The 17,414-nt window shown below is 34.0% G+C and overlaps 1 protein-coding gene across 1 annotated transcript in view; it reads right to left on the bottom strand.

The window, feature by feature from the left end:
* Positions 1–17,414, bottom strand: part of STPG2 (sperm tail PG-rich repeat containing 2) — a 614,851-nt gene that overhangs the window by 369,687 nt on the left and 227,750 nt on the right. Inside the window, exon 11 of the mRNA XM_053901392.1 lies at positions 14,420–14,579. Coding sequence (XP_053757367.1) covers positions 14,420–14,579 — 160 coding nt within the window. The remainder of the gene's footprint in view (positions 1–14,419; positions 14,580–17,414) is intronic.

Raw genomic sequence — 17,414 nt, 5'->3', positions numbered from 1 at the left:
AAAGCTACCGTATAAAACTATCATAACAGTGTTGAGTTTTAATAAATTTATAGCATTGTCTAGATACATTTTACATAAAGTTATCCTACATTGAACTATTTAAAAACTTTTATTATATCTTCTACTACAGAAACAGTTGTTTTTCTGTGTTCCAAGTGTCTGAATTCTAATTTAATTTTAGAACAGTTGTGTAGCATTTCCAAAGAGGATTGGCTCTACACATGGCTTGCTAGAAAAGAATATTCTGATTGAAATATATTTTTATGAATTTAGCTGCAACTGTAACCTACATGGAAATGATTAAACTTAGAGTTAGACACTAGATTTTCTAATTCCTGGGGTGTAAAATTAACAGTTGCAAAACCATACTTTCTGACCACAAAAAAAAAAAAAACTGTAATAATTACACATAAAAAGTAGAACCACTTCGGGGTGTCTGGATGACTCAGTCAGTTAAGCACCCAACTCTTGGTTTTAGGCTCAGGTCATGCTCTCACGGTTTCCTGAGTTCATGCCCTGCATCCGGCTCTGTGCTGTCAGCAGAGCCTGTTTGGAATTCTCCCTCTCCCTCTCTCTCTGTCCCTCCCCCACTTATGCTCTCTCTGTCTCTCTCAAAAATAAACAAATAACCATAAAAATTTACAAGTAGAACCACTTCAAGAATATCACTATCTTCACTTTTCCTATCTCCCTCTATTTCTTTAATCCTGCCTTCTTGTCATTTAGTTAATAACATTTTATCCTTTGAGTCTCCTGATTTCTATGATTATATTCCCTGGGCTTAAAAAGAAACATCCCCTCTCCAACAAACACACACATTTCTACACTTTATTATCATTCAACCAGGTCAAGAAAATCTATCTTCCTCCTTCCCACCCATCTTTCCTTCTTTTCTTCCTATACCTCTCCCCCTACTGTAATGCTAATATCACACTATGGTCAATAAAACGCTTTAATGCTGGAGCAGTATTTCAAGGACTAGCACAACTTACTCGTGGTGCATTTAGATTTCTTTCAACCACCAATTTAGAAACTATGGTGAATATGTAACCAGACATGAATCTAGAGTAGTAAGTTTGGCCAGTGACACAGCTGGCTGCTATTCAGAATTAAAATTACAACAGAATAAAGCTCATATCAACCCTCCCACCCCCACAAAATTTCTTTTTGCTTTCTCCCTTAAGATTCATTTCCCCATACTATACACTGGGGAAGGCAGTATGAAGACTGTCTCATTCTTTTTTCACATTCTCCACAGCATGGTAGGCCCTTCATTCCTCCCAGGCTTGTAGAGTCTGGGGTGAAGGGGTAATGGGGAGTTATTGCTTAATGAGCATAGAGTTTCAATTAAACAAGATGAAAAGAGTTCTGAGGATGGATGGTGGTAACGGTGGCAGAACATTATGAATGTATTTAATATGACTGAACTGCACCCTTAAAATGGTTACGATAATCAATTTTATGTTATGTGTATTTTACCACACACAAAAAAGAACTTAGAGACCAGTACACTAATAACGTTCCAATCCATTAAAAAGAATACATTAAATCTCCACTTGGCATCAGTGTCATCCTATCCTTTGCAGCCTTTAACTGTAGAGATTATGCTTTTCATTCTCAAGAATTAGGTCTTTGAGGGCATTCACTCCTAATAAAAACTAGTTCCATCAATAATAAATTCTAAAAACTAATAATAATAAAAATCTGACCTGAGGTGAAGATTTCATGAATCAAGTTTTTCTTTTGTTTTGTTTTGAGGTGTTTTTTATTTTGTTTGTTTCGTTAGGGGTGTGTGTTTGGGTTTTTGTTTGTTCGTTTGTTTTACTGTTTATTTTTTAATAATTTTTTTAACGTTTATTTATTTTTGAGACAGAGAGAAACAACGCATGAATGGGGGAGGGGCAGAGAGAGAGGGAGACACAGAATCGGAAGCAGCCTCCAGGCTCTGAGCCATCAGCCCAGAGCCCGACTCGGGGCTCGAACTCACGGACCGCGAGATCGTGACCTGAGCTGAAGTCGGACGCTTAACCGACTGAGCCACCCAGGCGCCCACTGTTTATTTTTTAAAGACAGAGACAGAGACAGAGTGTGAGTGGGGAGGGGCAGAGAGGGAGACAACAGAATCCAAAGCAGGCTCCAGGCTCTGAGCTGTCAGCAGAGAGCCCGATGCAGGGCTTGAACCCACAGACCACGAGATCATGACCTGAACTGAAGTCCAACGCTTAACCAACTGAGCCACCCAGGCACCCCAAATTCAAAAAGCAGATTATACACAGAAGAAAGAATTAATGAACTGAAGAGAAGGCTAAAAAAAATACCTACATGATGCATGGGGAAACAAAAGAATGGGACAGGAAGAAGAGGTTGTAAAAGAAAACAAAAGAAGCTATGTTTAATTGGAGTTGAAAAAGAAGGACGAGGGGGAGGAGGAATATGAAGGAGAAAAGAAAGAAGAGTGAAAAGATGCAATCTTTGAAGATGTAATGACAGAATTTTCCATAAACGGGAAGAAAAAAAGACATCAAGGCAAACTCAAGAACCAGTATATAAATCTATTAGGATAAATAAACAGAAAAGCACACCTAGATACAACTTAAGTATTCATGGATGGATGAATAAATACAGAAGGTAAAGGTGCAATAGAATGTTATTCAGCTAGGGCCGCCTGGGTGGCTCAGTCAGTTAAGTGGCCGACTTTGGCTCAGGTCATGATCTCCCGGTCTGTGAGTTCGAGCCCCGCGTCGGGCTCTGTGCTGACAGCTCAGAGCCTGGAGCCTGTTTCAGATTCTGTGTCTCCCTCTCTCTGACCCTCCCCTGTTCATGCTCTGTCTCTCTCTGTCTCAAAAATAAATAAACGTTAAAAAAATTTTTAAAAAAAGAATGTTATTCATCTATAAAAAAGAGAAATTCCTACCATTTGTGACAACATTGAAGACATTATGTTAAGTGAAACAAGTCAGACAAAGACAAGTACTATATGATATCATTTACATGTGGAATCAAAAAAAAAAGAAAGAAAAAGAAAAGAATTACTAGTGCTTTTGTTTAGGAAAAACGTTCCTAAAATTTGGAATAATGAATAGAGACGGTGTCCTTTGCCCTTAAATTATTCTCTGTAAATCCAAATCTCTTTCATAAATAGAAAAATTATCTCATTCTAGTGATATTACAAATTACATTATTATATTTTATACTGGCCTGCCTCCTCATTGTCTGGAGAATTATTAGACTAACAAGGTGAGAATGGGTAGAGGGCTTAAACTTTCCCAAGCCCAGCTTCCCACTCTTGGCAGAAATCTATCCCAAAGCATTATGAGCAGTTAAATCATCGAGCTTATGCTTACATAACTCCATTAACAAGAAGCCTCCTGGTTTTTTTTTTTAATGATTCATTTTTTAATTAAAAAAAATAGACACTCAGAAGCCAAATATCAACTTCTTTTATTTCTCTAGGGCTCTGAGTTTTGATCTTCCTGTCTCTGGAACCATGTAGGCCAAACTTCTATTTACTGGAAGAGAAACTTAAGGGGATTTGAATTAAATAGTTTTTTCTGTTTCCCTGAAGCATATGGTTAAATTTGGTATATTAAATTAAATGCATGTGCAACACACCTGTTGTTCAAGGTTCTTGTGTAATAGATTCATATCTGACTTTCACTGTAAATTATAACTTTATGATGAGACAGCATATCTGCCATGGTCACCGATATATTTTATGAGCCTAACACTGCCCTACAAAAGTACAGAGCTCAGGAGATATGTGTTGAAGGAATGAATGTATTACATCATTCCCTTTCATAGGTGTTAGTTTCTAGTTTAACTGATACTTTCTGACTCATTTCAATAAAAGTTATTTCCCTTAATTCATTTAGCCCTGACCGGGTGAAAATATAGTACTTACACCTCATACATTTGAAGAAGTTTCCTAACTCTTGAAGCAACTTCCTCCATTAAAAGGCAATTAAGTTGTTCTTATAGTCCCAAAATTTTCATACATTTTAGACAAAACTTAATTTGGGTGTTTTGTTTGTTTGTTTGTTTGTTTATTTGTTTTTTGGTGTGTGTGCTTTTTTAAGTAGAGTCTATGCATGACTTGGGGCTTGAACTCATGACCTTGAGATCAAGAGTTGCATGATCTACCAAATGAGTCAGCCAGGTGCCCTGCTAAGACTTAATTTGATTAGCTTCATTCACATTTGAAAGTCAGTATCAAAGCAATGAGTACTCTTTATGAATTATAGGATTATATAATGAACCTAGGATTATATAGTTGACCCTTGAACAACACAGGTTTGAACTGTGTGGGTTCACTTGTACATGGATTTTTACAGTATAAAACTATAAATGTATTTTCTCTTTATGACTTTCTTAATAACATTTTCTTTTCTCTAGCTTACTTTATGGTAAGAATGCAGTATATAATACATATAATATTCAAAAAAATAAAAAATAAAAAAAATAAAAAATAAAAAAAAATAATACATATAATATTCAAAATATGTGTTAATCAACAGTCTGTTACCAGTACAGCTTTCAGTCAACAGTAGGCTATTAGTAGTTAAGTTTGGGGGGAGTAAAATTTATGCATGGATTTTCAACTATACAGAGGGTCAGCGTCCCTAATGCTTGCATTGTTCAAGGGTCAATTATATAAATGCATACATCTGTAAAACAGTTTTCTCTTTGAAAAATTACCATAAAATTCAATAAGCAAATATTATTTTTAACATTATTTTCATAGGTAAAATGTCAAAAAATTTTAAAAGATACTGCACTTTGAACTACTACAAATATATATGTAATTACAAATTCACATGACATGTCATAATTATTTGACAAATCAATGAGGATTTGCCACTGTGTACCTTCCTGGCTTACTAATATACTATAAACTGTTTGTAACCTTACTCTTTCTATGTTTAAGAAACTTATATTAACAGCTGCTCCTCTACCAAGGAGATATCTGCACACCCATGTTTATTGCAACATTATTAACAAGAGCCAAGATATGGAAGCCTAAGTGCCCAACAACAGATGAATGAATAAAGAAGATGTGGTATGTAGAGACATGGGATATTTTTCAGTCATGAGAAAGAAGGAAATCCTGCCATTTGCAACAACATGGATGGACCTTAAAGACATTATACTGGGGTACTTAGGTGGCTCAGTAAGTTAAGCATCCGACTCTTGACTTCTGCTCAGGTCTTGATCTTGTGGTTCATGAACTCAAGCCCTGCATAGAGCTCTGTACTGACAGTGTAGAGTCTGCTTAGGATTCTGTCTCTCTGTCTCTCTCTGCCTCTCTCTCTCTTAAAATAAACTTTTTTTAAAAAGGCATTATACTAAGTGAGATAAGTCAGAAAAAGAAAAATAAATACTGTATGATATCAATTACATGTAAAATATAAAGAAAGCTGAACTTATAAAAAAAAAAGAGAAAGTAAAATTGTGGTTGCCAGGGGCTGAAGACTGGGGGATAGGAGTCTTTATGGGTACAAACTTATAATTAGTAGGTAAGTGAGTCCTGGAGACACAACACAGCATAATGATTATAGGCAACAATATTGTATTATAAACATGAAACTTGCTTAGTGACTAGATCTTAATAATTCTCATCACAAAAAAGAAATGATTATGTTACCTGATAAAGCTGGTAGTTAATGCTACAATGGCAATCATATAGCAATATATAAAAGTATCAAATCAACCTTATGTTGTATACCTTAAACTTATATAATGTTATATGTCAAATATATCTCAGGAAAAAAAATTTTAACAGACCTGCTCATCCATTTGCAATAAATTTATATGTGATTTTGGAAACAACTGTGATATAGGGGACACTAAAATTGACTTTTATTATAATCATCTGTGGACATTTTTCTCCCTTGCTAGATACCAGGAGTTTGAATACAAGGATTGAATAATTTTCCTTTATTCATAGCACAGTGCCTGAAACATAATATGTGCTCAAAAAACATTTTTTTTATAAATAATGAATGAACAAAACAATTGAACCATCTGGGTCTTATTTCTGTTTATATTATTTTCTATCTGTGTTAATATGACCAAATTTTCTCCTTTTTTTAATTACCTGCCTTTTAGTTTTCTCCTTTATAAATAAGGACGGTGATCATAACTCATAAGGTAGTTGTGATAATCCAGTAATGAATGTGAAATGCCTGGGAAACTTAAAACTTTCATTCAAATATAATACATGTCTATTTTAATCATTAATTTATCTAACTGAGCCACCTTCCTCTTTGTGGCTTTTATCTACCCAACTCTAATGTTCTCTCCCACCTTCTTAGATGATTTCAGAACATGAATCATCTTATTACATTACCCTATTAAATATTTCTAAAATAGTTTAATATTACTATTAATAGCCTTTACAATCCTGGACTTTCTAACCTTAATCTTGATCCAACTTTAATTGTAGACATGAACACACCTTCAACTTAACAATGACATAGAATATCAATTTCTTATTCTTAAACCACATCACCTTTGAGACCTATAATGAAGCCTTGTCTTGCCCACCCATCAATTATTCCATATTTTTACTTAGAACTAACTTTATCTGCCTTCATTTGTCCCCTTTCTCTGCTTAGAATTTGTTATCTAGTGCTGCATTAAAAACTACCCCCTCAAAACTAGTAGCTTAAAACAACAATAATCATTTGTTTCGATCAAAACTCATGCACTTTAAGCATGACTCAGAAGAGAAGATTCATCTCAGCAATACAGGGTATGGTGTCAGCTGGGGCAGCTTGACTGGTGGGTGGAGGTTCTTGTACTTCCATTCACTTACAAAGCTGGCTAGTCCATGCTGGAGGTTGTCCCTGAGCTAGGACTGGGGGCCTCATTTCCTCTTCACGGACCTCTTTATAGGCACTTGGTTAAGGCACTGCAGGATGGCTAGTTTCAAGAGTAGGCATTCTGAGAGGACCATCCAGAAGTGCATGAAGTTATTATGATTTAGCCTTGGCAGTCACATAGCAATTCTTTTGCCATATTCTACAGAAGAAATACCAAAAGTCCACCATGGAATTGGAAATAAACTCCAATACTCAATGAGAGCAGTGTCAACACTGCACTGTGTGAGGAACATGTAGGATAGAAGATATTGTGGCAAAAATTTGGAAAGCACAATCTTCCATAGTCCATTCTCTGGCTACATTTCGTATCTCCCATATGTAAAATACAAGCCACTCTGTGAAGGACTCCCAAATTTCAACCTGTTGTGGCATTAACTTGAACCTCAGGATTTTGTCATCTAATTCTGATTCAGATGTGGATAAGACTCCTCTGTTTTAGTACTTCCGTACAACTCTTTGAATACCCTTCCTCTCAATCTAAAGGCCTTGAATTAAGAGACAATTTATCTGGCTCACAGATAACCTATAGCCTAATGGTAGAACAGACATAAGATAAAGGCTATCACTACAGCTACTCAAAGGGAGAAAAACAGGAGGGACATAGCAGTCATAGGCTCAAGGCATTTCAAATCCAGTGGAGTTCATATTGCCAGTTCCTAAATTAGGGTCCAATCCTAATTCCTAGGAGTTGTTCGGTATGTTTCATTACTCCATTCTGTGGGCTTCTGGTTCTGTCTTCTAAGTTATCTTTCTTTTTATACAAGAAGTAGCCCATGTTTGCAACGAGGTGGTTTTTAGCCAACTTCCTATCTGTAGAAATTTGAGAGTCCAAAGTCTTCTTTTTATTCTATATACTGTGTCTATCCTTCTTAATTCCAAGCCAATGTAATTTTTTAAAGTGTGGCCTCTTTGTTTTATTGATTTATAATTCACTCCATTATATAATGCTATACCCACAAAATGTATAAGATAAGATCTCTTCTATATATTACCTGTCTATATAAAATACACATGTTGTTATAATTCACTCCATTATATAATGCTATACCCACAAAATGTATAAGATAAGATCTCTTCTATATATTACCTGTCTATATAAAATACACATGTTGTCAAATATTTCTTACATTTTTACATCATTTTCTACTTTAAGGCTATAACTCTATGTCAGACTTTCATTATATTATCCTTTATATTCTAAAATACTGTATGCAAGTTCCTTCCAACCCCCACTCCCACATACTTATTCTCTACTTCTCAAATGAAGCTTTTCCCAAAGTCTCCAAAAAAAAGTGAATAACTCTGAAAACTCAGTATACCAGGCATAGGATAATTTTGCCTATAATATATGCTTATTAATAAATATGATCATGTTCAAATTGTATATAAAGAGCTTACTTGAAATATATATAAACTGCCCAATGAAATAAAGTTAACTTGAGGTTGAAATGAATAAAATTAGCTCATTTTCAATAATATTTCCACCATTTTTAACAAAGATATAGAATCAACAAATCCTCAATACTGATCTGATCTATTTTTGCCCACACTCAGAATTACCTTGCATTTTAACATCCCAGAAGCATTCTGGAAGCTATAGAAAAACAACAGCAAAAATTACGTATTTATTGCAGTAGGTTAAGTACTCACCAAGAGGGATAAACTGCATTTTGATAAACCCTATAGCATTTCTAAAGCTATAATATTACAAACCACTGAGAAAATAGAATAAATAATTAGTTTTCACACTACACTGACTTTTATATCAAAGGTATTACTTATGTTTATTGAAAAAGTGAACAAAACTACCAACATGGTATATGTTCAATTAACTTCTAAGATAAATTATAGTTTTTTTCTGAAATAATTTCCTATGGGAGTGTGATGCAGAAACCACAATGTTATTTTCATGAGAAATGATCTATACTTTCTACATAAAATAAGTCTCAGCACCTGTTACTATCAGCCTTCAAATGTGTTTTATGCTGCATATGTTGCAGAATCTTTCATTTATTTAACTATTTTATTTTAATAAACATTGTGCTTTAAACTTCAATTGTTTTTCACCTAAAATCTTAAAATAAGTTTTACTTACTATAAAGCAATGTATGTGCTTTATTAGAGGAAACAACTGAAAAGCAAAACAAAATCTTCTGTGAATCTAAGGTAGTTACTTATATATTGTTTCCTCAGTAAGTAGGCCTTCCCTGATAACATTATTTGAAACTGTGCTTAACCCACTCTGAACTCCTACTCTTCCTTCCCTCTCTTATTTTTCTTCATAGCATTTATAATGATTTGGTATTCATTCTTTTTCCTTTCTTCTTTTGTTTTTTTCCTTGCTTTCTTTCATCTATCAATTTATTGATCTATTTATTCTCTTAAATGTCTAATCCATTAAATGTCTCTTACATCTCATATTACACTCTATGAAACAATGTTTCTATTTTGTTCACTGCTTTATCATAAGGCCCTGGAACAGTGGTTAATACATAAGAGTCCCTCAGTGTATATTTGTTAACGATTAATCAAATGAATCTTATCTTGTTACCAGGTTTAAATACATACACCATTTGAAAAATTTTCATAGGACTCTATCCAGTTGATGTATGAGAATTAACTAAACCCCATTTTTGTTTCTTTAGAACATTTTAAACTTTTCATTACTAGTGTTCTTTAATGAATCTCCTCGATGCTTAAATTTTGGCATATCATTTATTATTTCCCTAGGGTAATCCCAGAAGTAGGATTTTGGGGTTAAATGGCATATATTTGAAACATTGTGCCAGCCTGCCTTTGAGAATCACTGCTATCAATTTACACTCCCATCATGTTGTGTAAGAGTCCCCAGTTCCTCACACTCAATATTTTCATTTTCTTTTTTTTTTTTAATGTTTGCTTATTTTTGAGAGAGACAGACAGACAGACAGAGCGTGAGCAGGGGAGGGACAGAGAGAGAGAGGGAGACACAAAATCCAAAGCAGGCTCAAGGCTCTGAACTGTCAGCACAGAGCCCAATGCAGGACTTGAACTCACGTACCCGGGGGAATCATGACCTAAGCCGAAGTCAAGCGCTTAACCGACTGAGCCACCCAGGTGCCCTCATTCATTTTCTTTTTAAACTTGCTGTTAGGGTACCTGGGTGGCTCAGTTGGTTAAACATCCAACTTCAGCTCAGGTCATGATCTCACAGTCTGTGGTTTCAAGCCCCATGTCGGGCTCTGTGCTGACAGCTTGGAGCCTGCTTCAGATTCTGTGTCTCCCTCTCCCTCTCTGCCCCTACCCTGCTTGCACTCTGTCTCTCTTGCTTGCTCAAAAACAAATAAACATTAAAAAAAAATTTTAATAAAAACAAAAAAATAAATAAACTTGCTGAGTCTTTCCCTCTTCTAAATGTCCAAAACCAGGTCAATAAGAGTGATAAAGTAATGTTTAAGCCCTTTTTCACTTAACAAAAATTTTACTTTACCTGAGCTGGATAAATCACAAAACCATTCACAGGTCTATGAATTAAACCTTGATGCAATAAGAGTAGGTTGCTTTATAATGTGATGCACTTCATTTAATAATTTCTTCATTAAATTTTTGTAATGTGTTTTTATGGGTTACACAACATTTAATGCTCTTATACTGATTGCAAATATACTACTTCCCTCTTTAATTTAGACTAATGAAAATAAATTTTCTCTCTCTTAAATATATGCAAAAACTTGATTTATGAATATAACAAAACCACTTCCATGCTGTTAATAAGAGTTCTAAAATAGGGGCGCCTGGGTGGCTCAGTTGGTTAAGCATCCGACTTCGGCTCAGGTCATGATCTCACAGTTTGTGAGTTCGAGTCCCGCGTCGGGCTATGTGCTGACAGCTCAGAGCCTGGAGCCTGCTTCACATTCTGTGTCTCCCTCTCTCTCTGCCCCTTCCCTGCTCATGCTCTGTCTCTCTCTGTCTCAAAAATAAATAAACATTAAAAAAAAAGAGTTCTAAAATAATTTGAAATAAATACATCACTATAAAATGCTGAGTGAATGAATGAATGTCCTGTAAGTTGGTAAATAACATAAGAATATTATTCATTTATCAACCAAACTCATAACTCATATCATTTATCAACCTCAGTTCTTAACAATTTAACTACAAATGTTAACAGTATGCATATTCTTTAAGTTTTGTAAGGCAAACCACTCAATTCTTAGTAATGTCATGACTCAAGGAACAAATATGGATAAGATGCTCTATAAATTCAATTTTATAGTTTCATTTATGTGTATATGTATATACACACATAACAACACAAAATTATTTCATCTGGCTTATAAAGAATTTGACATACAACCCAAAAGGTCCTTCCTATTAATAAGGTAAAGAAAAAATACCAATGTTTAAATGAAAAAATAATAGGATTAAAAAACACTTATTTTTTTAAAGTGTTTATTTACATTTCAGTTAGTTAATATATAGTGTTTTGTGGTTTTTCTCTTTTTTCCCCTATGATTATTTGTTTTGTTTTTTAAATTTCACAGATGAGTGAAATCATATTGTATTGTATTTCTCCAATTGACTTATTTTGCTTAGCATAATACTCTCTAGCTCCATCCACGTCATTGAAAATGGCAAAATTTTATTCTTTTCGATGGCTGAGTAATATTCCATTATACTTATGGAATATTCCATTATACACATACATACATATATCACATCTTATTTATCCATACATCAGTTTATGGACATTTGGGCTCTTTCCATAATATGGCTAATGCAGATAATGCTGCTATTAAACATGGGGGTTCATGTATCCCTTTGAATTAGTATTTATGTATTCTTTAGGTAAATTGCTGGATCATAAGGTAGTTCTATTTTAACTTTTTGAGAAATCTCCATATTGTTTCCCAGAGTTGCTTCATCAGTTTGCCTTCTCACCAACAATGTAAGAGGGCTTCCTTTCTCCACATCGTCACCAACACCTGTTGTTTCTTGAAAAAACATTCCACTCATAACTAATTCTAAGATATGATATGAAATGATATTATCTATAGGATAAAAATTGACACAAAGCATATAACCAACAGAACTATTACCACTGTATCTTATTTTATAACAATGATTTTCCTTTTATAAATTACAAGACTTAACATATTTAGTTAGATGGTATTCCCAGGAAAAGTTGAACGGTATTAAGAATTATAAACAGATATGGGCTATTCTCATTTTAGACCAGAAAACCATACTACTATGTATATATTAAAAAGAATCAAGAATTCTCTGTCATATTCATCAAAAAAAACCTAGCCTAACTGAAAAATCAATAAAAATGAGGAATCTATTTAGAGAATTGATAATATGATGCCTGAATATCTTTTCCTTGATTAAATCAGTGTAAGAGAATAGGACATATGGAAGTTAATTTTCAATTACCAAAACAAAGCATGGATATTAATTGAATTGGCCCCAGTCACCTATTGAATCTATGTTAAAAACATGTTTTGGATGGTACACCTTAAATAGTAGATTAAATTTAAAATAATGAACAATTCTAATTACTACAATATTTGCACATTTTAGAGGAAATCAAATTTTATACATCATGATATCAGGTAATAGCTTCAGAAATCCATTTTTTCTAATGTGTTTATTATAGAGGCATGTGGGATTTCTGCTGTAATTTCTTTGAATTATAGGCTACTTCTAAGATGCAGGATGGCAATCTTGATGGATTATTAGTTTAACCAGTGTGATAAACTCGTTTCACTTAGCAAGCTGGCTACTCTACAGTTGTGTAGTGACTTTGACAGTCATTATGTCTTTGAATTCAAATAATAACTGTCTTTATAATGAAGATACTCCCCTCTCCCAAATTGTTTCAGAAGCTAGTGCTGGCTTGACAACAAGAAGAAATATATTTCATATTATAATAAGGTTTTATACTTCTAAGGAGCTTCAGAGCTTCTGGAGATGACTTTGAAATTGTCTTATTAATCTTTAATATTCTCATGAGAGCCAAGTAGACAGCAAGTATTATCTGAATTTTGTAAAATAAAACTAATAAAACAATTAGTGAATTTACTTGCCCTAGGCTAAATACTGAAACAATGAAAAATCACAGTGCCAATCCTGACACTTAACTGAAACCTATACATTCCATCTACAATAATTTTTATGGAGAGAACAGTAAAGGCTGAGAGAAAAAATAATCTTCAGAAAATATGAAGTTCAACATAATTTACTTCAAGAAACCCTGAAATGGATATTTTTAAAAAATTTTTTTAATGTTGATTTTTGAGAGAGAGACAGTGTGAGCAGGGGAGGGGCAGAGAAAGAAGGACACACAGAATCTGAAGCAGGCTCCAGGCTCTGGGCTGTCAGCACAGAGCCCAACATGGGGCTCAAACCCACAAACTGTGAGATCATGACCTGAGCTGAAGTTGGACACTCAACCAACTGAGCCACCAAGGTGCCCCTGGATATTTATTTATTATTTGATTGTGCTTGGTGATGGTGACCGTGATAGTACCAGAATTTCAAAGAACTAATTCCCCTGTTCCATTTCTGGGTGACCACATAATGAGTGTGGTCAGGGACACTAACAGTGTTTGAATTCTACTTCATAACAAAGCTGAAACCTGACAAAATCAACAATGGTACAGCAAACTCCAGAGGAAAAAAAAAAAAAATACACAAAGTTAAAATTTGACTTACAATGGACCTTTACCTTGGCAAAATACTTGATTCTTGAAAGAACAGTGAAAAACAAAGCAAGCCTCTATGGATTGTAGGCTCTCTAAGTATTCTCATTGGCTGACAGGTTGTAGTCTCCTAATTTGGTTCTTCATCAAAAACCCTTGAAAGAGTTTCTCCATTCTGTTTCATTTTTTTTCTCTTCATATTCTCATAAGTAGTCACTACAACAGTTTGGTTGTTTAGTGGTAATACATTTCTAAATTACTGCTGGAAATGATTGTTCCTATTTTCTATCTAGTTTTCCTGTGTGAAATAACACACTTACCTGATTTATCCTCATTACCAGGAAAAGTTATTGCATTCATTTTTAGTCTAAGAAAACTATTATTAGTAGCTGAACTAATCCTAATTTTTAAAATCAAAATTACTTTGGGAATTTTAACCTTCCCAAATAAATGTTTATCTTTTTATATGGATGTTTTCTTGATACTTGAGAAAAATTAAAATAATTCCATGATACTAACATGATGTGTGTCTTATACATAGTTAAATTCCTTTCTCCTCTAACAAATCTACCATACTAAGAATTTTGGGTTATTCCCTAGTAGAAAATGACTTTATTAGTTTTAAGTTCAAATGAGTAACATTGTCTTTGGTAAAATTAAGGGACACAAAACTCAAAAAAATCTTATGGCTAAAAAAAATCTAAAATCTTTCACTGAATAAAGCAGATTTTTTTTCATCTTATACATTTAAAAGAGGGGTATGGTAAATATAAAGGTATGTTTATAATATTCTATTTTAGTATGGAAACCTTAATTTTTTTTCCTCATAGCTTTAAAAACACAGTCTGTACTTACCTGGCCCATCAGTCATTTTCTCCAGGCACCGAGGAGCTGTGCTAAGAAAGGAGGTATGTTTCAGCTTAGCCGCAAAACTACGAGGTGGCATGTATTTATGTTGAACTTGGGACATCTCATATGATTTTTGAACATCATAGCTGCCAGGTGCTGGAATGTCCTAGAAATATTTCAATGGATGAGCATAAACATATCTTATATGGAATATATCTAAGACTAGGTAGCATAGATGTTCACACTAAACAATGGCATAAGTAGAAAAATATGAAAATTTTCTAATCACTTTTTAAAAAAAGAAATTTAAAAGAGTATCCCTAAATTTATGCTCTCCTAATAAAAGTGTAAATTTGCTTGTCAAAATTTAAGGTTAAATAAATAGAATTAGGAAACTTAGATCCATATTCTTTAAAAAAAATAGCCTTTATAATATAGATCAAACTTTCATTTTCAAATTTCACATTGAAAATCAAATTACATACAGGAATGAGAACAATAATTTTTTGTTTTCATAAGCAGCAGAACTATCTCTGCTATATCTGTTCTACATGACCATACTTCACTTCTATGAATGAAACTGCTTATTTCATTTTTAAGATTCCAATTAAGTTAAAAGCCTTCCCCTTTCATCATTTATGGCTGTTTATATGCTCTACAGTTATATTAACATTTTTAATCAACATAAACCACATGGAAATTAATAACTACAATAATTCTAAACTCAATTAAATATAAAATATCATTGCACAATTAATGCCTGTAAACTATTAGCTAATTATTTCAATGAAAAAAATTTAACTCCTTTTCCTCAAATTATTTTAAAATAGAAAATGTTATATGTAACATATCTGTTCATCTCTATGATGTAGAAAGATGGAACTTTTCAAGTTTTAATGATTTTCTGGTACACAGGTGACTCTTGTGGCTAATGGTGTGCACTCTAGCACTAGACTTCTTGGGTTTCAAATATCTGTGCCTTACTTCTTTAGAGACCCTAAGCAAGCCACTTAACCTCTGTGATTCTCAGTTTCCTCATTTGTCAGTGGGAAAGATAATAATATTTACATCATAAATCATAGGGTTGTTGTGAGGATTAAATGAATTAAAACAGGTAAAATACTTAGATTGGTACCTAATTCTATAAAAGCTTTAGCTAATCTTAACTATTCTACAAAAGCCAATTGCAATGCAAACAAGACAGAACTACCAGAGTTTGGACTAATAGGGGAGTATTATAATGTTTCAAATAAGTCAAACAAATCTGGATATTGAAAAATCAGACTTTTAAAGTCCATGTTTTATAAAACATACTTTCTCTGGTTTCTCATACCCTTGTCATCACCTCCAAGCACATGCCAACAACATTATTTTCTACTTCCAAAGAATCACGAAATATGGTAAGGGCACTCAACATGACTAGGGGAGAGATGCTTACACGAAACCTCACATTTCTGGTTTAAGTCCTGTGTCAAACACCAAATGCCACATCGGAAAGTCAACTAAGAAAAGTCAACAGTTGTTTTCTTCTGGCCTATATCAACAGAATATTTAATAAGAGTGGGCTGAAGAGAAGCAATAATAGCAGTAGCTCCAAAGATGACTTCTGGATCTTTTGGGGATGCTTCAGTAGTATGTGGAAGGAAAGTGGGAGAGAGTGCCAAAGCACAAAGAAATCGTGAATACACACAACATACTCAAGGGTATTTAGGAAAGCTTTGCAAAGATCTTGACTGTCCCTACTATACACTTTATTTTTCTTATCTGACATTATTATGGTTACTGCTTCCTGAACACCATGCCTGGTGTCACCACCTATTCCTTTTTCCAGTGCCCAGCCTCTATATGATTGATGGCTATGGCTCCTGCCACATAGGAATCTTTTTTTTTTTTTTTTAATGTCTTGAAGCAACAATAAGAAACTGCATCCGTGATCAGTTTTCTTCAGAAATACTGTGTTCCCACCCAGGAAAATTCATCACACTAGTTATCCTAAATTTCAATAGATTCACTGGCTCTTTTATTAAGTGAAAATATATTACCCTTGCTCATGATCACCTGTTCTTACAGCGTATTTACGCTTCTCTGAAAACATACTACCTTCTTTTACCCTTTATCAGTGCTTCTAAGTTCTTCTTACTCATCTTCAATTCTCATTTTGTCTGACCAAGAGACTGATTTTTCAAGTCAATTTCCTAGGCAAATGATTGGTGAGATAAATCTGAAACAATGTCTAATAGCAATAATTTAAACAATACGTATATATGGTACCCTAAACACCATTTCAGGAAAAAACAGTATGTGTAGCTAAGATCATCAAATCTCTCTGGGTGATCCTTTATACATCACAGAAAATAGGAAAGGCACACGGTGAGTGGATATGAAAAACATTTCTCATGGCTTTTTTTTTTTACCCCAGTTATTTGTATCCTGTTGCTGTATTTGGAAAATTCAAAATACTTCCCAGCAGAATCTGAGTCCTGGTCCAAAAACTAAAAATGCCTGATTCGCATATTCCTGGTCTAATTTTTTAGCTAGGACATGAATCTAGGTCCTAGGCTTAAATGACAAACTTTGAACTGGCAGCCAATTATTCAAAGAAACAGCACTAAAAATTCCATTCTAGTGAGGGGCTGGCAATGCTAGAAGCTATGTCCAGCTCACAGAGGCAACAAGAGTAAGTACAGACTGAGGGAAAATGCCACAAAATGTCTGATGAAATAAAAGCTATACCTCAGTGCAAATTAGAGGTAAATCTAAGGTATCCTGGCTTTATCTAGAAAACTCAGTCCCTATCTAAAAATGACATAATCACAGAATTAAAATAATTGATGTATGTAAAAATCTTAGAATGGTATCTGATACATAACAAGCACTAGAACTTCCTTCTATTGCCATCATCGTTGTCATTAGCATTATTATTCCTATTAGGTGTGACACTGCATGTAACCTCAAAGATACCTTCCTTGCCTGGAGAGATGTCAACTGGATATTTAAAGGG

This window comes from Panthera pardus, unplaced genomic scaffold (genome assembly GCF_024362965.1).
Source record: "Panthera pardus isolate Hobbes unplaced genomic scaffold, ASM2436296v1 HiC_scaffold_13, whole genome shotgun sequence".
Lineage (NCBI taxonomy): Eukaryota > Metazoa > Chordata > Mammalia > Carnivora > Felidae > Panthera > Panthera pardus.
This window is presented reverse-complemented; position numbering and strand designations above follow the sequence as displayed.